The sequence below is a fragment of the Apteryx rowi genome, unplaced genomic scaffold (genome assembly GCF_003343035.1).
Source record: "Apteryx rowi isolate R43461 unplaced genomic scaffold, aptRow1 scaffold_939, whole genome shotgun sequence".
Classification (NCBI taxonomy): Eukaryota; Metazoa; Chordata; class Aves; order Apterygiformes; family Apterygidae; genus Apteryx; species Apteryx rowi.
This window is the reverse complement of record NW_020451248.1, coordinates 201,627-219,307: the sequence shown is the minus strand read 5'-3', so window position 1 is coordinate 219,307 and position 17,681 is coordinate 201,627. Positions and strand designations below refer to the sequence as shown.

The following is a 17,681-nucleotide window of genomic DNA, read 5'->3' as shown; positions in this document are numbered from 1 at the left end:
TGGAAGTGGTTATGTGCAAGAGGAAGACAAAAAAGTGTCTGAGGAGTGGCATACAAACTGGTAATAGATCTAGATGTTGTGATACTACCAAATGACAAAACAAAAACATCTTCCCCCAGGTGGAGAGAGAAATACGCTGGTGATATGAAGCAAACAAAAAGGTAAACAGTTACCTTAAAAATGTAAAATTCCAGAGAAAAAAGTGTATAACTTATAGAACTCACAGGACAATTCACTTTTTTTCTGATTACCCTGCCCAGAAAAGTCACCGAATGAGAAAAAGTGTCATACTTTAGACATTATCCAACATTGCTCTTTTTCCCCTCTTAGCTTTTGTTAAAATTAATTGAGGACAATGTAATATGGTACACAGCATTTGAAGTCACTGTTTGCTACTTGACTCATTCTCTCTCCTGCCACACTTGAGATACATTCCAACACATTTGTTGTGGCCATTGCTAGGAGTTGTTTCAGGTACAGAACACAGCCAATGGATTGCAAATGAGATTTCAAAGGGTAGATTCTGCTCTGAATAAGTTAAAACTTTTAAAAACTTAAATACTAGATCCCGAAATTGTTTTGTGTACCTGGAACAGTTGGCAATTTCCATGCTTGGCCCTTCACACAGCCAACCTCCACACTGAGGAGCTGGGCTGTCACACAGACGAGTCCTGCAGAGGCAGGAGCCAACACTGGCACCATCAGTGTGGATACAAGGTTTCCACTGTGACCATGTTCCGAAACTTCCATCCACAGTCAGATTCCTGGTCTAGGAACAAACAGAACAGAAGAGCTTATCTGAGGCCTGGCAGCTTTTTCATACAACCACTTAATTCTATAGTATATTCAGGTGCAGCTTTCAGCCACCAACAAGAAAAGCCTCCACTGGAGAAGTATGCCTTCCAGACAGTAAACTCCCCGGGTTGTAATTTCTGCACCTGCATGATCCCCAGCACCCACTCCACCACCTCCAATTGATATGGGCCACTGGATGCCTCTACTGTAGCAAGAAAAGTAACTGCAACTACTTGTTACCTTTGGTAACCACGCCTGCCTACAGTAATTCAATAGAAAATACAGTTTCACTTTCTCAGTTATCATCTGATAACAGTATTCCATCTTTTCTCAAATTTGCCTGTGATTAGGAATCTGGGAACTGATTGTAAGATAGCTTGCACAAGAATGCTTATGGAAACCTGGATCTAGACCAAAAGGAAGAGACAGCAGGGAATAATATTCAAGGTAGGAAAATGGTTTGAATCAACCTCAAATCTTCATGATGAGTATTTCTTTTTTACAATAGTTTTTTGAAATAAGTATCTTAAAGAATAATTTCGAAAGAGTGAAATGTCGTTTTAAATATGACTATCTATAAACATTATAGGTCATTATATGCATGTTTCCTAAAAACATCTTTAAAAAGTAAAAGCAGCATATAATTCCCTGTGGTGAACCAGTTCTTCTCCTGCTAAAGTCAATTCTCAACACTTCCAGCTGGAGGGATCAGACCATTCTCACCTTAACTGGAAGGTTACCATCATGCAGTCATAACACGTTAATAAGAGATTTTTACTGATATATTTGATGAGGAACTGTCCAGCTAAATAAAATGCACTAACTCAAATTGTATCAGTCTTTACTGCTACTGGAACTTTTAAAGAAACTGGAGGTGGATATGGGAAATTCAGCTCTCTTGACTAAGACAGATAGGCTTTTGTATTATTATTATTTTATTTTATTTTTAAACCAGGGTGTTTACCAGGGCTATCCCCATAAATGGAAAAGATGGCCATTTTTTCACTTAAATGTTAATGAATTTGCCAGGTTTAATTGTCACATTTTATTTTTCAGCCAATACAACAGTACTAACAAGTGAAGGCTAAATAGTATTTAAAGTCACTCTTAGATAAAAATAAATACATATCTGTTGTAGTCCTTCATATTTTAACAAATGTGTAAGAACAAAACATTTTAACACTTGCTTATATACTCCACTAGCAACTACAATTGCAGAATTGTTACGAATGATATGAAACGGTGTCTCCCTTTGTTATTTTTAGTATTACTTCATTTTAACCATGGTGGGAAACATGTTTCACTAATAATTTGAAGATACAAAAAAATCAATCACAACAAAGACATGTTTTCATTGCCTTACTGGGTGTTGGCTGATTCCTTCCATTGTGGTAAAGGTTCTAAAATTTCATTATTAATTACTTTTCTCATGATTTATCCTTCACAGATACTGCTTCTCCAAAGAATAAATATGTTTATATTCTGCCCGCTACAACTGACATAATAATTCATCATTTCAGAATTCTGCTGACACCTGTTGATTGAAAATAACTCACTAATCCTTGCTCACTTGCAGTATATGCTCTTATTTTTCATAATGAGAAGTGTTTCGTGTTGTCTTAAGTGGCAAGCATACTCTTTCTCTCGTACACTGCTGCTTTAAAAAATATATAGTCCACAAACCAGTAATGATATGTCCCCAATCCGATTAATGTCAGAGGTGTGAAAATATCTTTACTGCTTTCTTTTCTGTGCTGTACCAAAGCATCTTTACTGTCACAGCTACAATTACAAACTAAACCTACAGTTGCCTATGGTTACTATAATTTACATCAAATGGCAGGGAAAGTATTCATAAAACTTGCATAAAAGCTTGAGCTAGGAAACATACTGATGGCAGGTTTGTCTTGTTCCCCCCCGCCCCCCCCCAACTCCTGATAACTAAAGATCTTCCTAGTGCAATCTCTTCTGTTCCTTAGGATTGATCTGCTCTGTCTCCCTGTGAACATCTCCTTTTAACAAGTGATATCAAACAATTTCATAGTATGACTAAAGGGAAAGAAAATATACTGGACAGGGGCCTTCTTTAGCCCTCCCCAGAATCCATGAAAGGCCACTGCCCATTAATCTCTGACCACCTGACAGACTCAGGGGGCAGGTCAGACCCAAGCAGACAATATGTCTGTACTTGTCTCTGACACAGCTGCACTCTGCTTTCACCCTCTAACATCCTGGTTTTGTCACCCTTTCCCACCTGCAGCTACCTCCAATCCCCTTCCCCTACCCCTCTCCTCCCCACCTTCTTTCCTCTGCTCCACATATATGTCTTGACACTCTTTTGCACCCATCTTGTCTTCCTGGTTCTTGTCTCTTCACACTGAGGCCAGGTCACATCTGCAGTGACTTAGGCCTTAAATCTGCTACGTACTCTGTGGTTTGAGATCACTTGTGTAGAATTCGGTAGCTTGGGAGTATTTCCTAAAGTTAATGCATCCAGGTAAGATCCCATACTATGCTCTTTCCCAGCATGCACTGCTTGCCAAAGCTGTAAAAATAAAGCCATTTCATGCTGTGTACTTATGTAAATAACTAAATTTATATATATATATATATATATATATAAATATATATATATATTTACTTTGCTTCTTAAAGCTCTCTGATGATGTCAGACAGTACATTTTTAGTGATGGATTGCAAGTGGTCCCATTGGTAAATATTTTCTCAGAACAATGAACAAGCTCCTTCATCATTGCAAAAAGTATTAGAAGAATAATAGCGTTATCTGACCAAATGGAAGAAGTTCAAAACAGATATGTGTACTATAGCATTAATTACTCTCTATGGTGACACACAGTTGGTGTATTCATGCCAGTTGAAATAATAACCTAAAACACCCACTTGAGAATTATAAACCAAAGCAAGATAACCAAAATGACAATATTTGTCACATATCATCTTCAGAGATGAGAGGAATGGTGCCACAGAAGCTCACCTACCCCTTTTAGCCCCCATGCTCTGCCATGAAATGCAAATATTTAGGTGTACAAATAATTCCCTAGAAAATAATTTCTGTCAAATGCAAGTGGTCACACTCTTAATTTTGGGCCAGCCTAGTGCATAAACAGGCCTCAAATGATTTGCATTTAGAAGAAACTGGTCATGCATTCATCTGACAAATTTTCTGCAGCATTAAAAAGGTCAGTGTAGTTTTACTAAAAGTTAATATATTGGAACTGAATGGAACCAGAATAGATGGTAGAAAACTTTCTAATACCCTCTTATGTTCTACTTTCAACATTATCTTAACTGTATACAGCAAACGCCAAGGATACACATAGCTTAGCTGCCTACAAAACAAAAGAAATTATATTTTGGCTTGTATATCCTGTGAATATAGCATGCAAAATGCTATAAAAACAAATATTTGAAAGCCTTACTAAGCAAAATTGTAACCTATTGCAATTTGCCAGAATACAGTTATTTTAAAATAAAGTTTCTATGAAATTTTCAAATTTGTTCAATAACAGGCTACTAGAGTTTGAAGGTTTTAGAAAGGAAAGTGCCACAACCACCCTTTTCAATTTACAGTGACAGTTCATTAATTCGAAAAATTTCCTTTTAGTATGCGATTCCAATCTACCAATCTCTGGAATTCCTTTTGAGGCTTGGTGTATCTTTTCATCTCTGATATGCAGACTAAGTCTCAGAGATGTGGATGGATTTCTGAGCAATCCTTTGGTGCTTCCCTACTTTGGCTGGACTATCAGATCCCACAAAACTATCACATAATACATACGCAATAATTGTTTTTCAGTTGAATAGRACAAAAGAGAAGTCTGTTTCTTAAACCACTCCTCCCCCCTCTTTTATAGCCACTAAAGAAAATAAGAATTAATGCCAGAATTCAAGGACTAAGCAATAGGCAGACTGCCCATGCAAACAACAACAAACCAACCCATTCCAGTAATTCTTCCCAATATAGCACCCCAACTAGACCACCAGCAAACTCTCCATTACCCCATTTATTCTGTGGGATTGCTGCAGGGAGATATGATATACTTCACATTTGGAATTGAATATACTGTATGGTGCATCTAGTTACTTGACAATGAAGGACTCAAGGGCTGGTCTAGTGAATGAATCCAGACTTTCTGTGAGACAGTGGCTGTCTATATTACCAAATGGCATGGACATAAACTGCAAATCTAGCAAGTAAAACAGTTGGTGCTGAACATATATACTGCATATGCCATCCACATTTCATGGGGTTTCCTTTGGACCGTCTCTGGCCATGGATCATATGCCTATTAGTAGTTCAAGCACATTTTTGGTTTAATTTAATATGAAAGTAATGCAGCTTATGTACTTCTAGATGTGGCTTTCTGATGTGAACCAAAGATCAGTAAATGGGAAAAATCAAGCTATTTATCCCCAAAGTTGCTCCTGATTCGAACTAGAATGCTAATGCAGATGAATCCAATGCAAACCTTTTTTATTAGGCCACTATGTCAGAGAATGGATGAAGAAGACAGGACAAAATGTTGTTTGAATAATTAATAATGTCAAACACTGACAATCAGAAACCAGGAGCTAATTCTCAAGGACCTCAAAATCAGTGTAGTGATTTGTATCTATCAGATTGCTGCAACACATGTAGAGATCACAAGTGAGAGTTAGAAGTGCTCTATACTCATTTTGCAAATCTCTAATTCACTAAACAAAGCACAGCTTAACAGAGATGAGTGTCAGTAAGACTGAGATGAAGACCAAGTAAGAATGAGTTTGTTAAACACATGAAGAATAGGACACGGATGTCATATGAGTATAAATTCATAGATGCGTGTGTTCCATTAGTATGTGGTAACAAGTCTAGGAAGCCCTTGTTACTGATGAAAGAAGAATTGAATTGTAAAGGCTTCCTCTTCATGGACAGAAGACAAAGAAAAGCAGCATGAAGCTACAAAGTGAAGAGTTTGGTAGCAGAAGGAAAATCCTTCTCACCCCTCTTTCCTGCTCATAGAAGTGAGGGAAAAGAATCACTGTTAAAACAACACTGGAGTCACACTGAAAAGAAGGGGTATAAAACCAACTGGAGTCACACTGAAAAGAAGGGGTATAAAACCAACTTTGTTGCTATTTATTTCATATTAAATTTATATTCAAAATCATTTATAAAGAGAAGTGTTGAGTGACTGTAAATATTAACACTACACTTGCTGCAACTATCACCCGTGTCATTATGTGGGCAAGACGTAACTCCACTACAATTCATCTCTCCAATTTATGGACTTTGAAAGACATTATATGGCTTTTTATATTAGCAATAATGTTCTTAAAAGGAAAGATCTTCCAGCAATTACATCTTTTAAAGTACAAAATGGGGGAAAATATTGCAAAGGAAAATGTGTCAATATCTCTAATCTTTGTGAATGTTTTTCACTTTCAAGGCGGGAATGCAGATGTTGCAGTGAAAAAAACAACTATCTTTTGAAAGAATTGTAAATAATTTGATCATACGATAAAGTAGTTTGATAAGAAATAGAAACTAAACACTTGGTTCAAATCTGATGTGAAGGCACTGAGGCTTTGAATAAAGCTTTCTGAACTTGAGAAATCTTATGCCAGCTTGTTTTTTTATGAGATTCACATGGAATCAAAAGTCTTAAGAGATAAATGAAGGCTTTTTGGACTTACTGGACACACAGTAATGCTTTGCTCCCACTGACTCATGCTCAGACTTTCTTCCAGTGTTGTGCATTTCTTCATCACCATGTCCCAGCCACAGTAGGGATCTTGGGATCCAATGCATCCACTGTGAATGAAAACCAGTCAGACAACATGAACATTTATCCTTGCCTGTACAGGCCCAAAGATCTCTCAGAAACTACATGGCATCTCTTCTTATTTCATAGATTTAAAGCCTACAGTGAAAGTGATCCCTGTTATGGTGTGGCCAGATGAAATGACAAAGTAGTGAATAGAGAAAAATGAACTTGAATGCCTGTAGAAAGCTAGAATCTCTTTTAAGTGCAAAGCTGAATTTCCACCTGCACAAAGGATATGTAGTCAAAAATCAATATTGTACTTAATTGTTGTAAAACTACAGCTGTAGAACTTAATTGCTATAGAACTACAGCAATTCATGAAAAGCATACATTGTCTGCTCCAGGTAAAGAATTCAGAAGTTACAACTCTTATGCTTTTCAGCTTTTTTCAGTTTTGGAATTACAGTTATCATCTTTGTCAGAAATCTGATGAAAATGAATTAGAAAACCCTCTAATAGTAGACTGCACTGCTATAGAATCCCTGGAAATAAGTACAAGGTGGTGCTATTGGCTCTTATTAGGCAAAATGTAGGGACATCAGATTTTGGCATCAAGAAATGTACATGTAAAGTATATTTGTATGCAACAGAGGAAGCTAGTAATGCTCCCTATATTTAACTTGTCTTACACATGCAACTGTGCAACTGTAAGAGATTTGTGTAGCCTATTATGAAGGTATTTTAACGCTTCCAAAGTTTGTGTCAAGCCTTTGAAATTTATTAGGTCATAACCTTCAGGCCAATTTTTTCTTTACTGCCTGAAATTCTACTCAGATATATCAGTTACAAACTGTTGAAAGTTGTCATTTCCCTTCCTTTGCTTGTTTTGATCTAGATAATTCTGGAACATTTTGTTAAAATGATTCCCTAATACTACATTCAAAACCTGGATCCACATATTTGCCAAAGCAGCAAAAGTTACTGCACTACGAATATCTGGAGGATACTCAAAGCGGTATGGATGAAAGCATGACAGGCTGGATTCACTCAGAAGACAGGTTGCCATTACTCTTAGATATCACACATTGCCCTAGACATTCCCTCCTAGCGGCACATGAGGTGGAGAAAACGTTAGAGAGAGGAATGGTAGCCCAGCTCCCTACAGACTCCGAAAGACCCAGTACCTAAAACTAGAAGCCCCCTTCCCGTCTGCCCTGCCCCCCCCCCTTCTCTACTGAATGACAGCTTTCTTTGGCTACTGATAGATCAAGTGTTAACAGTCCAAGCAGGTCTGAAGCTTCATAGTTTCAGATATAGAAGAAATTATGTGGAAGTCTTGCTGTAGTGGAACATAATATAATTCTTTTAATACTTTTCAATGTAAAAATATCTAGAAATTACAACATACAAACACTAAACATACAAACACTAAATTCAAAAATATTATTTAGATCATAAAAAATGCCGGATTGATCATTCCTGTTCAACCCAAACCCATGGGCATTTTCATTCTCTTTTTAATTACTGGTTTACATTACATTTATCCTCATAGATCCTGTTTCCTTAATATTTCTATTAATCTTTGGCATTCCGATGTAGTTCCACGCTATATCACACTAAATGCAGTCTTATTAATTCCCTAGCTATTCTATAATACCATTACAGAGGATTCCTAGCGCTTGTAAATATTATAGAATTAGTTTCTACAGTATTCTTGGCAACTGGAATTGCCAATACTATGTGGCAGGATAGCTCCCATCCGCAAAATGGGCACAGACAGTAAGACATAACAGGCAAAACTCCCTAGTTGTCCCTCATTGAGGCTGTCAGTTCTAAGATAAAGCAGTATTGACACTTCAGAGTCACAGATTGTCCTTCAGGTTCTCAAATGCAGATTGGGGGTAGGGGGAGGGTGTCCCAAAACAATCTATAAATTAATCCTTGAAACAGTTTAACTGTTCCAACCAAAGTGACAGGAAATTTTGTCTGAGAGGTACTCCTTGCATGAGAAACTCTAGGTTTTTTTTTTTTAAAGTTACATTCTAAGCAATTGTCCCAGTCATTATTATATCTAAGTCTCATACTGTAAAAAGTTTTATAATTGAAATTGTATGCTTCGACAGGATAATCATACCAACAATTCCTCATCATCACCTTCTTTCTGGCTGTTCAATTCAACATGCTAGATGTATTCATGAAATGAGGCAGAGTCTGGCTTAAACATTATCTTCAGACAAGAGCTACTTCCTCTACTACCAGATTCCTTACTGCAAATTTGCACATGGAACTAAAGATAAAAGACTGCCTTAAGTTCCAAAACCATTGTGCCATTCATGTCTGAATGAATACACAAATCTGATACTAGACTTCTATAAACAGGTATCTGTCAGCGTATTCATTATTACTTGTTTAGTACATATATATGCAATGAAGAAGGGGGATCTACAGATAGAGGTGATTGATTCAGAAGAACACAAATGTAGGTATACAATTTACAGGGTCCAGTGAGCTCAAACTGAGATCATATGAAATATTCAGAATCCTGCCGAACTCTTCCCTGTAATTCTAAGAAAAATCAAAGCCTTTAACCACCTCAGCCACTATGTGTGGGACTACTATTGCTGCCTCCTACTTCCATTTCTTTAAGACAATCAAAATAGACCTAGGTATGACTCAATGTAGCAGCATGCACTGACAACACTAGCCTTCAACCTACAAGCCGCTCCCTTCAAAGCCATAACCAGGGTTTTATGTATTATTTTTTTAGTGAAATGTTTATAACTCACAGTTCTTTGAATACAGATACTTGCAAGTTGCCCTACTATGGTTCTGGGAACAAATTTGAAAGACAACTTTCAGAGAGCTCTCTCCGCAAGAGAATGCAGGCTTGTCATTCACTGTAAAGAAGTAAGATCTGAAGGATCTCAGGTCCCTATCCATGGTCAATCAGCCAAGACAGAACTTCCAGCCCTCTGATTAGGAGGTAGAAGCCAGGGAATGCTGGGATTGCCAGGTGCAAATCCATGGCTGGCAAATAGGCTCTGAAACTCTGAGGTACCTACATTAACAAGRCTACCCCAGAGCAACAGATTTGGGTATTCTCCTACAAGTTCATGTGAGAAAATTAAAGGCCACTTTTGAAAATTAATTCCTGTGCATTTTTAATAATAAATATTACCCTATACTGAGAGATGTATATACTAAGGATGTGTGCATGTGTGTGTGTATAAAATACATTTATCTGTCTGTCTATCTATTTATCTAGATATGTAAACTATGAGTTATATATAATGCAAATAAAGTCAAAGCTCAGAGCTTGCCATATGGTCAACTAAGAATATGGTCAATCTAACTTTCAGTGTTAGTTTTAAATTGTAATAGCTACCGACTAATTTCTACCATAAAAAATATTTTGAAATTAAATAGGATGAGGCAGACAACGTCCTCATTCAGTTCCACTGGTTTTCCAAGCCTGAAAACATTCACAGATACAATCCCTTCAGATCTCATAAACATTTACTCACTCATGTAAGACCTGGATCCAATCACTGTGAGAAACTGCTACTGCTGAGTGACATTTATGCTGGAAATCAGATATGTAAGTCATGAAGACAGAATGTCTATGTTTGAAACATCATTACAGTGACTGTGACACAGTTAAAGTGGATGGGATATATGCTATCCTATGATAACACCAGAACTTGCCAAAGGCAAAAGTCTGAGGACAATGTGTTGTATTTCTACATTCTTCTTGTCTAAAACAATACAGAATTTTAGACAAGAAGGCTGATTTAGGCTGATTAAGCTCACTATGCTTGACAACTGTATGGATACATCTACACACAAACAGATAAGAATCTGCATATAATGCTAATACTAAGTATGGCCTGCAGTTCTTACTTGTCTCCTGCCTGACAACTAAGAGAAAACAGAGATTTGGTCAAGAGGAATAGAACCTTGTTTCACATACTTGAGCTGTAATCGATGCAAGCAGAGGTTTTGGCATCCAAAACACCTCTCTAACATGACCCTTCCTCCTCTTCTTCTTCCAGACCCCTCACAGCTACCTCCTATGCATCCCTTCACTGTAGAGCTATCACCCCTCTTCCTGGACCAGAACAGCAACAATAGTGCTTGTCCAGACTGGGACACATTTGTTTCCATACGGCATCCCTATGTCTTTAAAAGACCTGCCCATCTTTAGCAGGAACAACCGTAGAAGTAAACAGGGTACACAACTTTCATATCCTTTCAGTCAGCTGTGACTTAATTTCTTTTGAAGTTAAATTTTGAGTTTAACTTTATACTAGAATAAGAATCATCAGTTATGAAGATAAGAAGCCCAGATTTAGGATGTACAAGTTGACTCTTTAAAAGTACTAAGAAGATTACAGCTATCACAATGTTTTGCGAGCACCATTCCCTCTCATTCCAAAAGCAACTGCATATACTTCTACTGGCCTGACAGCGTATTATGGGAAACAGATGGCCTTCAAAGTCATTCAGTTTGGGTTCCCAGAATTGTAGCATCTAAAATCACTTCTTGGAATCCTGGCCACAGTTCATACAGTCACATCAAGAATAGTCTCTCTCTCATACATCCAGATCCATAGTAGAGTCCCAACTCAGATGTTAATTTTTTGTAAAAATTAAAAAAAAAAAAAAAAAAAAAGTCCATGGCAAGCTGCAGTGTCCAGCTGCAAGTAATTCTCATGGGAAAACAACTGGTGTGAAATGCAGAGCACTACAAGCTGAGACGCATAGTGTATGTGCTGGCCTGTCTGGGTAGCAGTCCTGTATATGACATCTTAAAATATTTAAAATAAAAATCTTCCATATTTGATCATATTTTTCACCTTCCAATCCCTTTAACTTCTGTTTTCGGAGAAATCACTCGCCAAGTATGAAACCATTAGTGAATTGATCTCTTGGAAAATGGGTTGCTTTAAACATGTCAGTTGATTTTCAAGACCAACTTACCAGTAGCAACACTGAACTTAAAATTCCCTAAATATCATCTTTTGGTATTGTTTAAAGCAAAGAAATCACAACATAGGAGAACCACAAGCCTGTTCTAAATTTTTATTTCTTAGGTCACTTTTTTCTTTAAAATAATATCTACCAATAAAATCTGTTTTTCTTAGGACTTTGCAAATTAAAAGGAAAAGACATTTTCCTTTGTCCTCATAAGACTACTGCAATAAATATATTGTGAGCAGGCTGTAAAATTCTATCTGTTTATCAAAATTCCTTCTTATTTGCCAGAAATATGTGCTTACAAGAAAATACATGCAAGCCCAGATTACACAAATGGTTTGACCATATTGAAGAGTTTTGGCAAAATATTTCAAGTGCAGCAAAATGTGAATGCCCAGTTTGTCTCTGATGGATGTTGTGGGCTAGAAAGACAAAGACGCTTTCTGCAAAAACCTTGGTTCTCACAGAGGAAACACAAAATGTAGTTCAACCTCAGAACTACATAGCTTGGATTGATTCCATTTTCAGTGGAATCTCTGAATGAGGAAGACTTCCAACTGTTATTTATTTCATAGTTTTGTTGACCTTACAGATATTTGCATAAGTTCAGTTATTTTTTCAGTGTATCTAACATGTAAAAAAAGACTCTGAATTTAAAAAAAGTGTCCATAATCTAATCATGCAGGCAGGATTATGGTTTATCCCAGTTAGGGAAATTTATGAGGACCATTATTCTGGAATATTACTCTGAAATCACTATTTCAGATTAGGCATCAAGTGGTTCTGATATTCTAATGTAACAGTGCATTTTTATGATTTAAACTGGAAAAGGCTTGCATATTTGGAAATAAGGAAATCCACCTGGATATCCAAAAATAACTATTACGGAATGATTACTTCACAATAGCAATTTCAATTAATATCCATGTGTAGGCAAGCTCTTCTAGAAATACTAGTATCTAGTAATAGTTTAAAACACAGTACTGATTGACAACTTGTATACTAATAGTATATAGGAATAATTTTTCTATTATGTAATGATAGCTATAGTATTTTATTACCAGGAAAACAGGCTCTCAATGAGTTCAAGAATACTGCAGAGGAAGCAACACCTATAATCAAGACAAAATGAAGGAATGCAAGTGTTTGAAATACTTAATCTAATAATTTTGCTAGAGTTCTAGGAATAAAATAAATCACAAGCAAATTTGCAGTAACTGTTTCAACCTGTTTGTTTACCTCAACACCCATTTTAGTACTCTGCTACTACAGTTATCTTTTGCGTATGTACACACTGCTTAGCTGATGGCTAACAAAGAAGCCAAAATAAACATGGAGTAACATGGAGAAAGAAAACTCAGGGTTATAGTAGAATAGCTATGAAAACCTTAATTAGCAAAACAATCTTGTGACCCAATAATATTTTAAATATATAATGTAAAAACATCATTTAATAAGTCTTCTTTTTTTTTTTTTAAACACCAGAGAAGTCACTATTTGTACAGCTTTTAGCAGATGGCACTATTTATTTATTTATTTAGACAGAACTTCAAATTAAGATTAGTTTTTGAGCCTTTTAAGTGCATGAAACCTATCTTCCATCAAGAATAACAATTCCTGATGATTTGCTTGACAAGACTATGTAGCACATACGATATAAGCTTTCATTGCCCCTACTTCTAGTACTGATACACTGAAAAAATCCATTACAAATTATAACATCAACAAATTGCCAAATTTGGCTACAACTGCCAATAAGAGAGAGATGACCTGTTCTTTTGTTTTAGGGGACCAAGTCCTTACCCCTTATTTCTTACTCCTTATTACAGATACATAAAGCCCTGAAAGTCAATAGCAAACACTGCAATTTTAGAGATTTTAATAGTTCGTGATAATTATTTTATTATCTCCTATTATGGTTGTACATAGCTGTACAAAAGTTAGCTGTACTTTATGCTTGGCCTTCCCAACTCTGAGAAGTGTACCGAGCTGGAGAATTTGTAGTGAAAACAGTTTCTCCAGCAAATAATGTTGCCGGTCTTTAGTAAAATTGTGATAAGCATGTGTGAACTGCAATACCCAGGTAATATTGGAAGCATTTTCTGCAAGGATAGCCAAACTAGGGCAACTGATCTGCTATTTTAGAGTGTCTGTGCTGGAGCACAAAAAGTTTTTTGGTCAACTGTTTGTAACAATTCCCATAAGGCAAACATTTTTTTCCAAGCTGATTCCTGAAAACAGGAGTATTACAGCAGGATTTGCAAAATTATTCAGCCATCGGCAGAACTCTGAGGGAGACACTCTCCACTTAAATTGTCAGCCCAAAAAAGTAACATGCAGCAATTCATAAACAGTCAACATAAACATTGTGTCATAAGGGTAAGTGCTGAACAACCCTAACTATAGGTGTGATAATGGGCTCTTCCTGTGATATTCTCTACTGCCACAGTATTAAAAGATACAATGAACTGCATTTAGAGCAGCAGAAAAAAAAAATCGAATTCCTCTCCAAATGTAAAACATTTTCAAGTGTATTTGATAACAGTGACTGTGGGAGCAAAAGCCTACAAAAGGAAAAAGACAGGGATTATGCAGAGCTGAGCTGATGCTGGTGGAATAGGACTTAAATCACAGAGAATGTCTATCAGAGGCAACCATCAACCAGAATATCTACCACAGTTATAAAAGTGCCAGAGGAACAGATTTACAAGGAAATATTAATGACTTAAATATGTACAGTCCTTCAGGGGACATAATAAACTGCTAAGAAAAGTGATAACAACATGCTTTAGAGGCTGGCACATGAAGATAAAACAAGGAATACTGAAATAAAAATTATTTTTATATTTATATAAAGAAAAATTAGACAATCTCAAGAAAGTTATCTTGACATCGAGATATTAGGTTGTGGAACGGTCTGCTTAACAGAAAGACTGAAATCACATTGTCTGAAACTTTTGCAACAAAACTAAACAAAAAGATTAGAAAAGATTAGACTGAGCCCTCTGCCATTGACACAGAAAAACAGAACAGATGAGCTAGTACTTCTTCAGACTATTGGCTTTTTTAAGGCTGTTATTTATATACAAGCATGCTCTATTTCTCAAAAATTACGTGAAGTAGATATTAAAGACTACACATTACCCTTGATCTGTGGCAGAAACTCCAGTTTTATTGATGGAAGTTCAGAATATAGCCTTGGTACAGTTGTACAGTTCTAAGTATGATAAATGTGGGTAGATAAAATTAATATAATCAAAAACAAAGAACTACAATGCTCCAAGGTACTACACATCAGCATCTTTTTCCCTAGATAAGGTTTTCCTCTAATTACCCTTTGCTATAGTATAGAAGTAGTAGTTGGCAAGAGATAACAAGAATTTGAGTAATGCAGTGACTAAGTTTCAGCTTAGGTTTTTATTGTCTAGTGAAATTCATAGCCCTGAGTAAGGTACCTACATTCTCTCTGCATGTACAGAACCAAATATCCTCCAAATCCAGCATGATAAGCCAGAACAGCCTAATCAAGTCAAAAGTAAGTGATAGGTGAGAGAAAGATTAAGTCTGGGTTATCTAAAGGATCTCAATTCCTAATGATGGATGTATGAGGAGATGCCTTATCTCATCTGGATCACAGGTGTAAATCCTCTCCTTCCTCACAAAACAGAGAGAGAAAAGAGAGTTGGTGAACTTTTTTACCAGGAGGAAAGCATGGACGGTAACCCTCTTCGTGCAACGAATACTTAGTTATTCCAAGCAAAGTGATATAACTACAAAAGAAATGACTGAGAATCCTCATGAAGAAAAATTTAACTCCTTTGAGTAAGTCATGTCGATGGCAGATGGTAATTCAAATTCCTCTGGGCAGAGGAATAAATTATCATTGGAGCACCCACCAGGATATGAGACATTTAACTACTGTTCTACTCAGTAAAATGGGGACAGCACCACTTTTTCTTTCTCTTACTGTTTTGGTACAAGATTGAACGCTTTAAGTTCTTAAATCTAGTCAGTGTGTCTCCACTACTCAAATTGGGATAGGAATGCCTAGCCTGTGGCTATGAACAGGGTTTAGGATTTGAACCAGCAGTTCACCTGTATTAGGACACACATGTTTTGCCCATGCAGTCAGGGTAGCATTGATGTATTTTATGGAACTCTACTGACAGAAACCATGGTGCTAAGGAACTTGTGATGCTGCCACACAAACAACAGTTCAGCAGATATTCTGGAGACCTGAACTCTGGATTTCAGAGTTCACACCTCATTAACACCATATGCACTGAGGTGCACTGAATTTGGATCCAGCCTGGAGTCCTTTCAAGTGGAATGCAGGCTTGGTGCTAATACAGGACACAAAGCTATCAAGCTCTTTGATTTTATCATTCCTATCGTGTACATAGTCCCTAAGAAAATAAGGGATAGCAGCCAGTCCTGCTAAATACATCTGTATTCATAAATACAGATGTATTTATGAAAACATGTTCAACGTCTTGCACAACCAGAATGGCATAATCATCTCATATTCAAGAGAAGAGAGAAGCACAAGAATACGTCATTAGACCTTTCTCCTTCTTCAGATATACAGACATGCACCCCCTCAAAAAAACCCCTCATGTCCTTCATGTAACCAAAGGGAGAAAACAAACCAAAAAGGGCTATGGCACCACCAAATATTCTGTTTCAACTGGCTACATAAAAGAAAGCTGAACCTTGTCCCTATGACGGACACTAAATCAACCAGAAGCTTGACACAGAGACTTGCCTACAACTTTTCCTTAAAGTGAGCTTTGCATGACCTTCAATGGGGCTTTGAATCTCCTATCACTGCTATCTTAGTAGAAAAGAATTGGGAACAACCAACTTTTTTTAAAGCAAAGAAAGCTCAGCACTGCTATATAAGACAGCATAAACAAAAAGGGTTTGTAAATAACAATTCTCCCTTTCCCTAGTCCATCCAGCTTTCCAGAGCAGAACCTGATCACCTGAAAATATCTTAAATTTATCTTTTAATTTCAAGCTTTAAATATATTACATCAGTAGCTATGTTGCACATTATCAGATATTTATTTGCAATATAAACCTTTCCCTGCTGTTGCATTTGTGCAATTCAAATTCCATATGATGGCATTTAAATACCAATATAATTTCTTGGGAGTCTCATCTAGTGCTAGCAAGCTACTTTACTATGAGAAGTCCCCAGAGACTGTTCTGATAAGCAGTGTACATAGAGAGCCACAGCTATAGAGAGGTAATTAATCTGGACTACTTGCAACCACTTTTCCTTTCCACTTTTCCTGCAAACCCCACATGCATTTTTCTCCAATCAAACTCAATGATCCTTCATACCTGTATGTTTTGTAGAAGAGACATCTCTTCAGGGGGACCTTAATCATGTGCTCCTGAAGGCCCACAAACAGAACACTCTGGCTGTGCAGGATCTGGAGACTCCTGATGGGTTCTCTCTGACTCATTGGCAAGAGTTCAATTTCCTCGAGCAAGCAGCTGCTTGACGTCTGGTTCATTGGGGCAAGTACTTTCTTAATAGTGCCATAGTCTGCAAAGGCAAGAGGAAAATTAGTTATCAAAAATCATACTAGTAATTCCATCTATTCAGTGTCATTTAGTGAACCATCGTCCTCCCATCCTGGAAGTTTTCTAAGAAGCTTAAGTTGTGGGTCTTTGACTGGAGTTTCCTAAATTGCTTACAGTGCAAAGAAAAGAACCTGAAAACAACTATTAACGTTTTTTATATAATGTAATACAGTAAAAAAGAAGTTTATTAATGAAGAACAAGCTTCACAGCAGTAGACACTAGAAAATAAGCACTCCAAGTTTTGTTATTATGAATGCACATTCACAAAATACATTCATAACACGGATTATTGATTCTCATATAACAGATTGTAGTGCACTTTACTATGCTTAAAGCAGTTTACAAAATTATAAAGTGCAGTATTGCCTTAGCCTGTTTTAAAATTGAAAGTGTTAAAAACTCTGGGTTTTAAATATGTAGAGTATTTAATATGCATGAATATATGTGTGTCTTAAAAATTGAGTCTAGGTGAATATGACTGCAAAATATGGATGCTTCATCTCTTACCAGTCTGGATTTTGACTTCTGAGAAGTCATAACTTTTC

At 36.7% G+C, this 17,681-nt stretch overlaps 1 protein-coding gene across 1 annotated transcript in view; it reads right to left on the bottom strand.

The window, feature by feature from the left end:
* Window positions 1-17,681, bottom strand: part of LOC112978453 (semaphorin-5A) — a gene marked incomplete at its 3' end in the record, with an annotated part of 148,053 nt that overhangs the window by 9,511 nt on the left and 120,861 nt on the right. The window contains exons 10-12 of the mRNA XM_026091979.1: window positions 16,890-17,097; window positions 6,493-6,610; window positions 588-769 (exon numbers count right to left, since the gene is read on the bottom strand). Of these exons, the coding sequence (XP_025947764.1) occupies window positions 588-769; window positions 6,493-6,610; window positions 16,890-17,097 (508 nt within the window). The remainder of the gene's footprint in view (window positions 1-587; window positions 770-6,492; window positions 6,611-16,889; window positions 17,098-17,681) is intronic.